We start from the raw sequence: 13,122 nt of genomic DNA, 5'->3' as shown, positions 1-13,122 counted from the left end.
CCAGATTTTTACTGCTAATTCTGTGTCCTTTAGCTATTTTTAATGGTTGAATGATCATATTTATATCATGCATAATTACTTTTCTGCTAAAAAAGAGCGAGTCGAACTTCTAAACATGGACCAGAAAAGTTCATGGTTCCTAAAGAGAGCCTAGCTGTGGAAAATTTCAGCCCATACAGTAAACTTGAATGACTGAGAACAAAGACAACTGAAAACATCGCAAGATTTTTTGTAACATTTCATGATATTCATGCTATAATTATGCAGTATTTTATGTGTTTTGTTTTGTTCTGCTTACTGTAAATGAGGACATAACCGTTTCAGTTGAATCAGAAGCTGCTTTCATCGAGATTCTAAATGTTTAATTCTAAGAATCATAGAACCATAGAATCATCTAGGTTGGAAAAGACCTTGAAGATCATCCAGTCCAACCATTACACAAACACTGACTGTTCTCAACTACAACATATTCCTAAGCACTATGTCAACTCAACTCAAAACACCTCCAGGGATGGGGACTCCACCACCTCACTGGGCAGCCCATTCCAACACCTAACAACCCGTTTTGTAAAGAAATGCTTCCTAATATCCAGTCTAAACCTTCCCTGGCACAACTTGAGGCCATTACCTCTTGTCCTTTCGCTTACTACTTGGTTAAAGACACTCATCCCCAGCTCTCTGCAACCTCCTTTCAGGTAGTTGTAGAGGGCGATGAGGTCTCCCCTCAGCCTCCTCTTCTCCAGACTAAACAACCCCAGTTCCCTCAGCCCCCCTCGTACGACATGTGCTCCAGACCCTGCACCAGCTTCGTTGCCCTTCTCTGGACACGCTTGAGTCATTCAATGTCCTTTTTGTAGTGAGGGGCCCAAAACTGAACACAGGAATCGAGGTGCGGCCTCACCAGTGCCGAGTCCAGGGGCAAGATCACTTCCCTGTCCCTGCTGGCCACGCTATTTCTGATACAAGCCAGGATGCCATTGGCCTTCCTGGCCACCTGGGCACACTGCTGGCTCCTGTTCAGCTGGCTGTCAATCAACACCCCCAGGTCCCTCTCTGACTGGCAGCTCTCCAGCCACTGCTCCCCAAGCCTGTAGCGCTGCTGGGGGTTGTTATGGCCCAAGTGCAGAACCCAATTCTTATCCTATGATAAACTCAAAGTATAATAAAATGCAGGATTAATTAAAAACTTAAGAAATGCAGTAAATATTTATTCTTGAATGATGCACCTAGGGTATCTGTGCTATCACCTGAATATTATAGGCTTGTTTAGTTACTGGCATGTAAGATGGTATATCCCATCCAACATACGAACAATTGTGTTCTCTCTTTAAAAGGCTCTAATTTATTATCCATTACTAACATCAAAAAGCTACTACCTGCACTACCAAACTGTGCATGCTGAAGTGGTAGCTAAAATAGCATTTGAAACTGCTAAACTAAGCAAATGCCCAAGTGGTGTTTCCAGGGCACAGTGCATGAGCTGCCAGAATTTGGACAGATTGGTTGGAAAACCTGTTCTGGCACTGCCGCTATCCAGTTCTTACTTTTTTTTTTTTTTTGTCTTTGTCTGGGGCAACTACTATCTTGTCATCAGGGCAGTGTGCAACCTGATTGTAGCTAAGTAAGTTTTTCTTATATAATACAGAGAACAAAGAAGACATGCTAAGTACAGCATGATCATAACAAAACCAGAAGCGACTCCTTCTGTGAAATTCTATTCTTACTCCATGTTTTTAGTGGCTCATGTATTTTTGAAATTTTCCATGCTTGATCTCTCCACAGAAGTGCTTTTTGTTTTTTATGCTTGACCAAATGTGCCTTCCTGCTCTTAAGCAATAAGAAAAAAGGAAGGGAAGGGAAAAGGACTAGGGGAAGGGGGGAGGAAGGGAGGAAACAAAGAGGGAGGAAGGAAAGGAGGAAAAGACAGGTAATTAGAGTGCCATAACTGAAATTTGTTGTTAGTAAAAGATTTTGCAATGGAAGGGTATTAGACTTCATTTATGGAAAAATGCTTTCCTTAAAAGTAGAAACAGATGACAGTGTTTCTGATGTCAGCCACTGATGTGTCTGTACATGCTTCTGTTCTTTTAAAACAAAAGTTCCATACTGACCAAGATTCATGTTTTGATTGTGACTGTACTCTAGGGAAAATTCCCACACTTTTCTATCCTACATGATAGATTTGTATAGTACATTGTCACCGTGACATTTCAAAAGCTACCAAGGAGAGCCACAGGGTAAACTGGCAGAGGCAGTGCAGAAGCCAGAGCCCTCCAAAACACAAATTCACAATATAACCAAAGGACTCAGGCTACATCTAAGTTAGGGAATTAAATTGGCCCATGAACTGGAATTCAGTCATCTGTACTGTTAAGCTGTCAGAACAATCATGGTTTGGCCTGATTTTGACTTGAACCACCTAGCAATGACCCAGCAATTTTGGGTACCATTCACCATTCCCAGTTGGCAGTTTGTAAGGAGGGAGGTTACTATCAAACTTTTGTAACACAGACATGGCAGAACTGTGCCAGCTGTCCTCAGAGTCTGCAAACGGGCAAGGCATTGTTTCTTATAACTATTTAAATATGGAACTTGATTGATTTTGGCAATGGATTGTATGACATGTTTTCCCTTCACAACAAAATGCAAGATTCAATGGTACAGACAATCCATCACAGACCTATGCTCTTATGCCACAAAACTTGTTAAAAAAACCCACCCTTCACATATCTTTTTAAAAGTACACACCATCCTGTGCTCTGTTGGGTGTTATATATACATTTTATATACATACATATATATATGTACACACGTATATAGACAGACATATATGCAGCACCACTCCTCTCATGGCAGAGGATACTAAAAGGCATTACTTGAAAATTAACACAGATTTCATCATGTATCAGACTATTTCTCCTTTATTTTCCCCTCTTCTCATTTTTTTCTCTTTTTCCTGTTTATGTTTTCTTCTCTCTGAATTTTTCAACTTGATTCTTCTCCTGGGTTTTTTTCCTTCAGTAGAGGATATAAGCAATGGATAACACAAACATCCTTGAGCACATCAGGCATGAACACCACCCAACAGAAGACAGTCAAATTTATATTTCCATTAAGCAGCTATCTGTGTTACAGCAAGATGAACACTGCCTTCCTCCCACATCAGCACCTTGCCAAAGAAAATTCCAACTGCTTCCACCCATAATGTAACTCAATGTAACATAACGTTACACAACATAACACTACACAACATAATAAAAACCCCAAAACTGGAATACAGACTACAGTTTTAACAAAAGAGAATTTTAATATCTTGTATATCCAGGTTCCTCATCTCAGGTGAAGACCATTTTAACCATTTTAACTACTTCACAGAATGAAACAAAGCAGATCTCTCTTCACTGTGGCTTTCAGTGGTTTCATCTGCACAGATGTGTAGTTAGCAAGTGGGGAGAGCAGAAAAAACCTTTCATCCAGGATCATTCTAGTCCAGCTCCTCTCTATTTTAAAGAACGGCAGAATACCATGAGTTTCTCTCAACAAATAAGGACAGGGTTTTACTCTTTGACATCCTTGGGTGGCAGGGACTCTGACAGACTGCTACAGAACAGAGTGTAAATCTGCTTATTTCTTTGTGTCAATTTAATATAAAATTCATACTTCTGCTCATTCATTGACTAGGTCAAATGAGATTAAATGTTATATAACAGAATCAGAAAGAACATTTCAACACAGAAACAGCAAAGACATCAATGTTTTCTGTACCATGAAGAACTACCCATATATTTTAATCTTACCTCCCTGAGTGGATCATTGAGCTCATTCAGAATGTTTTCTTCATCAAAGATCTTGCCTTGGTAGCGGTGCTCATAGTAATCATGGATCTTCTGGCGCATTTCAGCAGGTAACTTGTGGAAAGACATGTACTGTTCCACTTGTTTGTACTGTCAGGACAATAAAAGGAAGAATCAGAAAAAAACCCCACTTTTTTACTCTCTAAAGGCACCTAGAAAATGAAAATTCATTCAAGTATCCACTTAAGCTTTATGTATTTTATAAAGATAACATTTTATTCATACGTCAGAGAAACCTCACACGAATATTAGTTAATTTAGTATTACTCACGTGACAGCACAACTATAAATTACAGAAAATGCCTTTAGTGGCAGTGCTAATATCCACATCAATATTTAAGTTTTAGAAGCCAAACCTCACCCTTTTCATGTGTTCTCTAAATTCCAAGCTATACAGAAGTTATGAAAGTACATCAATATAATTTTTACCTCATTCCATGCAGCAGACAGGGAAACTGTACACAGTGTTGATCTATGTCTCTAGTGCTGCATTTGGAGAGAGTTTAAGGTGTGGAATTTCAGAAACTGTCTATGCTGTATTAATATACAACACATTAATGTGTATGCTTATAAAGTGACTGAAGAACAAAGCTAAAATCTATGGAGATAATGAAGTAGAAAGTATTACTCAGGAGGAATGAAGAGAAGAGAGAAGTGAACTGGAAAAACAGGCATGGCATCAGGAAATAGTGGGGCAAGAGAGAGATGCCAGGACCCCAGAGACTCAGAGGACCTCACTTCATTTACCTTGTGCATTTGGTTTCCTTGTTGCTATTAGTCTTCTGTCCTGTCTTCTGTATTGTTTGCTTCCCTTCTTCAGAAGCCTTTTTGGATAGCATAATTTTCAGAAAAAAAACGTCCCAAACTAACATACTCAGAGTTGTATTGTACTAAACTGCATGATACATCCGAGACCCACAAAATGGAGAAGTTGCCTAAACAGCAAATGGACAAGGACCCCCTGACCAAGACTTCTGCCCCTCATACCTCCCATATTGTCTCAGCTGAAGAGGATAAGGCACTGAGACACAGAAGGATAAAACCCCTCCCAGGCTTATAGGTGAGTTACAACTTGGCAGGAGCTTGGTTTACTTATGTAAAGAGTCTTAATTTAATTTTTTATTCATTTTTTCACGCTTAATTAGGCAATTTTAACTGTTTTCAATGAAAAAGCCAATGAAGTCTTAATTAGGATCAGCATCTTTGTAGAGCAATTAAATGAATTATAATGTACCCGCACTCCTTACAAACTGCAGCACATATCCTTTAACTTGTATAATTGAAGGCTGCTCCATCCTCTGGAATTTAAATTAGTTTTTGCTTTGTAAAGTGGCAAAAGATTACATGAGGCCACGTGTACAACATGCATTCCACAAATAAGAGGATAGTAGTTTTGCATAGGAGTATTCAACAATGTATGACGAATATGTAAGTCTGATTTAACCTCTCTACAAGCTATTTTGCACCTCTGAAGCAAGAATTCTTCACCCCCATTCTTTAGAAGTGAGACTTAAATTTGCATGCTCATTATTGGTTTCTGTTCTGATATGGAGAAATTTATCCCTACACTGTGGGTTTGAATCAGAGTTCTGAGTCACCAGAAGACAGATATACTCTACCATAAACAAAGTATTGCTTCTAAAATTACCCTACTAATCAGTTACAGCTAATCTAGACACAGATTTATTTAGAGGGAAGGGAGAAGATCGCCCAGTGCTGTATGTATTTCACCAAGGTGGTCACACAGTCCCAGCTGCCACGCAGTGCTCCAGCTTTTCTGCAGCAAAGCCAAGGAGGAGATGCTGCACTGCACAATGTCCCCTTTGTGTCTGTGTCCAGCCCTCCACTGCCATGGCCTCATGTAAGGATATGTAACATGTCATGTGCCGTAGCATACACGGACAGGGAAAGGACTTCACTATGCTCTCTAGCACAGAGGCTGCACCCTCAACCCAACGTTATTTGCATACAAATATGCTTGAGCAACACTAATAAAGAGTAATGCTTGCTAATAAAAAATATACATTAACTGAAATGTATAATGCAAGAGAGCTGCTAAGGACTTTTATACCAGAATAACCTTGAAGAAGAGAACATTCATGCTAAAATCAATTTGCTTTGCCAGCAATTTACACCGCTCCTTTCCATTAGTGCTGTTACTTGAATAGGTGCTTTCTCCCACACAAATGAGTTCTCTTCTCTACCAGGGTTTATGCTTACACATGAGAATTGAGGGAAACAAAAAAAATACAACTAGTAGGAATGTAGTGCTTATCACTGGTATGTCTCAAAATGTTTCCAAATTAATGACACATAGAATAATAGGAATAGCAACATTTTCTTTAAAAAAATCTACAACAAGGAAGTTAAAGTTCCAGAAAGGAGGTTAAAATTCCCAGAAATATCTACCCATCTAAAATACTATCAAGGTCTCTTCCCATGTCAAAATATCTGACCCTGTGTGTATACAGTATACTATCACTATCACCCTGTAATAAATCTTTTCCTAATCTTTCTCAGTGTGATTTTGACTCATATCATTCATGCTACTACTACTCTATTCTTGACATTTGTTTATAGCATTCATGTGAAGTGTTCCGTCAAAACTTTTAACTTATTCATTTCTTCAGCAACTGATACCTTTCACTAACTCAGTCCAAGTAAAGATTGCTTTTTTATTTCTCGGAAAAGCAAGTTCATTTTTTCAGCCTGCTATATGTTATCGGCAATATTGAGGGTTTTCCAGATTAGTTGTCACTGTGGTGTGTCACATGCCAGTTGCAAAAAAATGTGCTACAATGAAGATACAAAGAGAGCAAACTTAATATGGTCTTGTTCATTTTGTGTAATAAACTATTATTTTGTCCAAATTAATTTTGAAAAGTATTTTCTCTGTGGGTACCACAGATATCAGTAATGCTTAGAAATGGAGATAGTTTTCACTTTAAATAATTACACTGATTTTTGTTGGCTTTTTTTTTTTTTTCACTCATGAAAAAATGCAAATAACTTAAAGAGAACTGGACTGTTTTCTGGGAAAAAAATCACATGTCAAAAAACATTTAAAAATTCTCATTAGCACTGTGAATCCCTAAATAAATACAAAAATTCAGTAGCTTCTTCCCCTAATTTTTCTAAGTATTATTTTACATGTGAAATTGATAAAATTGTCAGTGAAGTTAAATTTTGTCAAAACTTTGTATTTTAATCATATTTAAAAGAGCTGTAACTGATCCTGAGTCATCCATCAGACCTGACACTTGAACCTGCATCTTCATATGTGAGTGGAATAATATCTCTCTAATGAGTCTTCTCATCACACTGTATCCCATATCTTTTCCCTCTAGACTGAAAATTTCATTTTGCTTGGGGTTTTGATTGTTTGGTTGTTTTTTTCTTGTTTTCTTTGGTTTATTCAGAAAAGAGACACAATACCACATTCACAAAAACACCTCTGGTGCTTTTCTTACATCTGTGAATGCCACAGCAAGTTCCTTCAAAACTGACTTTAGGGGTTTTTTTTATTATTTTTATTATTTTGGCTTTTCTTATGCCACATGAGAAGCAGCAGACTACACTCTTTTTCAATTTAAAATTGCCTTTCCATCCTTGCTCCTGTCCTGCACCAAGGAGCACTTGATTTTCCAGGGACAACTAGTAAGAGTCTCCACATGTGAACATCTAAAGGGATGTCGGAGGCCTCTAAAGGCAATGGCAAACTAACTCCAATCTCAGGGTTCTGAAGAGAGAACGAAAAGACATCCAGGTTATTCAGCAGAGCCTGTGCTGGATGAAAACATGGCAAGACAAAGGAAAGCTAAGATAAACTTTTTAAAATGAGAACATTGTTTTGTCTAATGTTACTACACACAAGTATGAGCTTATTTCCATAAAACCCTGGTAATCAAATGCTTTCAGACAGCTTTAAAAAATGTCTTAATACATAATGATGTAACTGACTGCAATTAAATAAAAAGATTGCCAACTTACTTTCCTTCCCTGGCTAGCTTATACTCTGAAATATGGAGATCACAAGCCTTCTGATCCTACTTGATGCATTTTAAAATGTTTTTATTATCGGTACAAATACCTATTTTTGTATCCTTCTGTGTTTCTATACTATCTACACTTGTTTTGGCCTGTACAAAGAATATATTCTTTTTGTATTTTAATTTTTATCTCTCTCAAATTAATTACATGTTGTCTTATATTTTCATAAAAGTAAACTATTTTTGAACGCTGATGCTGTTTTTCATACCTGTTACAACTATGTATTCCTGGTCTATTCAATATTTCACTGAATGGAAGAAATACTGTGTTGCTGACCACTCCACACCTGTTTTTTAAGATGAATATTCAATTGTTTGTCCTAAAACAAGTAGAGTGTGATTTATATATTGCACTGCCATAATTTCAGTAATTTCTATCCCAGTGTTTTATATTTTTTATTATCACTGAAATTAAAATGCCCGTAAATGCTACACAAATAAACAAAACTGCTGAAATAGTCTAGAGCTCAGTGGATTTTAAAGTTAAGTAATATTTCATAGATTTTTACTGCAAAGTACCATCCAGTAATAACTATTTCTTGTTTCAGCCATAATCTTATTCATGGGCTCCTTGTACGTAGCAAAATTCTGCTAGTGTGTTCCTCCAGCAAAAGGTGAGTAGTATGACACTGATCATATGAGGTCCTGCCATGTATAAAAGAAGAATCTAAGCAGCTTGTAATATGCAGGAGATTTAAGTCACTGAGAAGGAGAAGAAAGGTGAGAGGAAGCAATGTGGTCAAGATGAAGCCTTTCTAAATAATGAACATCAAGCAAAGAACCATCACAATTCTTCATGGTTTCTAAACTACATTAGGAAAAAAAAGGCCCCCTGAGTTACTGAATTCATTCCCCTGCTACTGCAAAATCTCACATCATTTTGTGTAATAAACCACTATTTTGTCCAAATTAATTTTGAAAAGTATTTTCTCTGTGGGTACCACAGATATCAGTAATGCTTAGAAATGGAGATAGTTTTCACTTTAAATAATTACACCGATTTTTAACTCCTATCGATAACTCCTTACAAACAAATCAAGCCATCTCAGAAACAGTTAGACTTTCTCTCTCCATCAATCCTTTAAGGATATGGTTTCAAGAAGATCATTGGTCTTATATACAGTTCTGAACCTTATTTTAAATTTCAGTCTAAATGTATGCAGATGTAGTTTAAATCAACTAATACTTAGTACAAAATTATCTACCAGCTCCAAAAGCTCCTGTCCCTTGGTATTTCTCTCTGAAGTGTTTATAAATGGGACTCACATCTCGTAGTAACCACGTCCAAGAAGTCTACTCTACTTTTTGCTCAGAAGACAACATACTGGCCCTCTTCTTTTTCATCCATTCTAGTTTGAGTTCATCTTTCTCCAAATGCAATTACTAGAGCTGTACATAAGATTTTAGAGGAAGTCTCACTGATTCATAGTTCATACTATTATTTCTTTCCCATCTAGTGGAAAACCAAGATGCATTAAAATGGTTGCTTGCAGTTATTTTATGAGAGGGTTCATCACTCAGATTCTTCATTTTCTTCTTGCCACTGGCAATTGCTGTGCTCCTCATCTTCCAGTTTATAGCAGAGCTTGCGCTAGTACCTGAGTCCTTGAATTTTGAATTTCTGAATTTCATCCTATTCCTATTACTTCGCCTCTCAAAATTCAACTCATTCTTTCTATAAAGTATCTTGATCTTTCTATAATATTAGCATCTGAAGCTTTATACCATCCTAAGCATACCATAATTGAACTCATCAGCACGCTTCTGAAGGTATTATGCAAGCATAGTGACAATATCATGCCTTTAGGTATTTTTCTACTAGACTTGCTCCAGCTTGGTATCTGGAAAACTCACAATGGGCTCACAACCAAACAGCCAAGGCCTGGCAGTAGTACATGTGAAAGCAAATTGCTGTCTTACACCAGCTTTGCTTGTGAGAGCAGGATGAGGTCTGCATACCCTAAAGCAAACCAGTTCTGTGCAGATGACACATTAGTCTACATAGCAGGTGTCACATGGAAGAGATACCAGAAACTTCTTATACATGCTAATACTCAAATGATTTTAATCTTTGTAAATTTTCATATACTACTACTTTCAAAAAATCAAGTAAATCAAAAGGCAGCAAACTTGACTATCAGCAAAACTGGACTTTGAACAGAAACTTTTAGAATTATAAAATTAAGACTGCTTTCTTTCTGTGCTAAAGAAAGATGTAAACTTTGTAAAATGTAAACTACTGTAAAATGTACAATGTAAACTGTAAACTGACACAAAGATTGGAAAGTTATTATTTCAGCTTTCTAAAAGTCAAGTGTCTAATTTAAACCAGTTATCCTGACTCTCACTCTCAGAACCAGAGACAGATAACAAGGGGCAATTAATCTCATTCTCAAATTCATGTCTTGCTTAGATGGAATAAACTCGCCTTTGTCATCCTTATCTCTCTCTCTCCATTGCCCCTAGGGAAGGTCTAAATGACTAGCACTGACCAATTAGCTAAACATCAACTGTAACCATGTACTTTAAAATAATTTATTTAAGTATTCTAAAATATGAACCTTTCACTTGTGATACATATATATATATAGCATCTGATGCAACAGGAAAATACTAAAGGATTACTTTCAAGTTCAATCATTTGTCTCTATAAATATGCATCTAAAATTTTAGACTTGAAGAAATTTAATAAATTTGGTTATCAAAAGAAGAAAGTGAATGCTACAGAGGGACACTGATGAATCTTTAGTTATCAAAAGCCAGGTGAGGATTTTATATTTGTGTTTCAGATTCCTTATGAAAAAAAGCAGGTGGGTGCACTGCATTGGAAGGGCCATAAATGAGGTTCTCCCTGAATCACTATAAGAGAAAGGTAGTTAGTATGCCAATACATCACTGAATAACAACTGACAAAATGCACCAAACTACAGAACTGACTGACATATAAAGGATTTCATTCTAACAAGGCAATATAATTAAAAAATTTCTCCCCAGTCTAACTTTTTAGTAGTAACTAGACCCATGATTCAGGTGACTGTAAGTTATCTTACCTGGCAGAGCATATGGCATTTCAAAACCAGCTCCTCTTAATAGGTTTTTCAAGTAAGTGTTGAACAAAAAGGCCCAAATATTTTCATATTATTCAAATAGCTTTTTCTTGGTAAAGTGTTTCTATAAACACACAGTTTACACTGTTACAAAACATTTTTCCAGTGTTTTTTAATCCCCGTGAAAGTTCACTGGGTTTACACCTCAGGAGTTCAACTGTAATTCCTGCATTTTCTACAAAATACAAGCAGGCATCACTGATGTCAAAATCCTTTTTCTCTGTGCTATTGTGCTGTAAGCCTTGAAACGAGCTGAAGGAACTGAGGAGCTTTGCCTCTCCTCTTGTCCTTCATTTTGCTGGGCAGAAAATTTTATTTTCTAGCTACAGAATTTTTGGGTTTTTGTTGGTTTGTGGTTTGTTTTTTTTTTTTTCCTAATGAAGGAAAGGGTGAAAAACTTTCTGAAATAGTTTGGGGAGTGGGGGGGAGGGCAGAGAGGGAATTGTTTCAAAGCATCTAAACAGTGTTGTCTCAGTTTGACATTTTGCTTACTCATGGAGTTTTAGGCCACTCACTTCTCTGCAGGAGGTACCAGACAGAAGACAACCTTTCAAGAAAAGATGGGATGTTCAACAGGGATCCTGAGACACGGAACAGGAGGGATGGCATTTGCAATGGTTGTTTAAGCAAATACAGTTTAAGAAAATGCAGTTAACATATCCAAAACAAAATGTAAAATGTTTTAAGCTAAAACAAAATTATGCAGTTTGATGATTTTTTGGGTTTGGTGGTTTGGTTTTTTTTTTACATGGAAAATGGCTATCATTTTCTTGGAGTGTGGAAAGGTTAATGGTTTAGGTAGAAAATTTTGTTTTGTGGAAAGTGTGTTTCTTATTAAAAATACCCACCTCCCCCTCAAGCAGTGCTAATAGATAACAAGAGCTGTATGGACAGGGACAGAACTGAACAATGATCACACATTTGCAAAGAATCGCAGCTGGGGAGAGGCTTCGCCATATTGAGAGGTTTTATTGCCTCTTTCTCAAAATTACTAAAATGCATAAGTGAACCTGAAAGCAAATAATCATAGAATTACACAAACTGTTAAATATTCAAGAAACTTCAATTCCCACTTAAAAATTAAACATATCAAAATAACATTCTGGTTTACAGTTCACAGAAATATCTGTAATGTCTACTATGCTTAAATTTGGTATTCAACTGAATGTCAACTTATCACTCAAAGTCCATTAATGAAGGAATTTTAAAAATGCAAATTGAAGTTTCATGTGACAAAAAATTCAAAAGCAATTAATTTTTAAGCAATATATCTATATTTCATCTGTTGAGATTTCATTCTGCAGCAGAAGGATAACTGCATGTGCAGTGAATGAGTACTGAAAGAATATAAAGGGGAACAGATTCTCTCCTTGTGAAAAATGAGAAACATCACTTTTAAAAAACAATCTTTCTGCAAAATATACTTTTTAAGATTAAACTGATAAGATCTACAAAATTATGTGGAATGACAACATAATGAAAATACATAACTTCCATTTAAAGATGTTATTTTGAATGAAAACATTGTGTATTTTAAAGCAGCCACTTTGCTAAAACACTTTATAAACTGTTTCAATAAATTCCATATATTCTATTATGCAATACTATTAAAATGGTATGTACGAATTATATGTCGTGTCCCCCCCTCAAAAATGTGTAATTCCATATGGCAAATTTCCCCCTTTTTATGATATCTCTCTCTTATAAGAAATAACATATTAATTTACTTATTTCACTCAATCATTTGAGAAATTAGATAATAGATTTTTTACAAGCTTTTAAAATTACCTCTTAACCTGGTATTCAATAGTTCCATCTCACTAGCTGAGCTGCACGGTTTGTATGTCTAAATATCACATGATATTGCTTCTGCTTGCTGAATGAATAATCTAATCTGTATAAATAAAAATAATGTCTGAAAAAAATCCCTGAGGCTCGATTCTCTTGGGAAGAATGTGAATAACATAGACAGTGGGCTACAATTTTTTTCCTTTTTCAAGAACTTCCAGTCTAGCTTCACAAGTGGGTTCTATGTTAAAATAATAATAAAAGACACTAAATTACGGATTAATGGGAAAGGAATGAGAAGAATTGTATATCTTATATTTATTA

The 13,122-nt window shown here is 36.3% G+C and overlaps 1 protein-coding gene across 1 annotated transcript in view; it reads right to left on the bottom strand.

Annotated features, from left to right (window-relative positions):
• Positions 1-13,122, bottom strand: part of HCN1 (hyperpolarization activated cyclic nucleotide gated potassium channel 1) — a 207,737-nt gene that overhangs the window by 46,401 nt on the left and 148,214 nt on the right. The window contains exon 5 of the mRNA XM_074856351.1: positions 3,798-3,944. Coding sequence (XP_074712452.1) covers positions 3,798-3,944 — 147 coding nt within the window. The remainder of the gene's footprint in view (positions 1-3,797; positions 3,945-13,122) is intronic.

The sequence above is a fragment of the Strix uralensis genome, chromosome Z (genome assembly GCF_047716275.1).
Source record: "Strix uralensis isolate ZFMK-TIS-50842 chromosome Z, bStrUra1, whole genome shotgun sequence".
In the NCBI taxonomy this organism is placed as follows: Eukaryota; Metazoa; Chordata; class Aves; order Strigiformes; family Strigidae; genus Strix; species Strix uralensis.
This window is presented reverse-complemented; position numbering and strand designations above follow the sequence as displayed.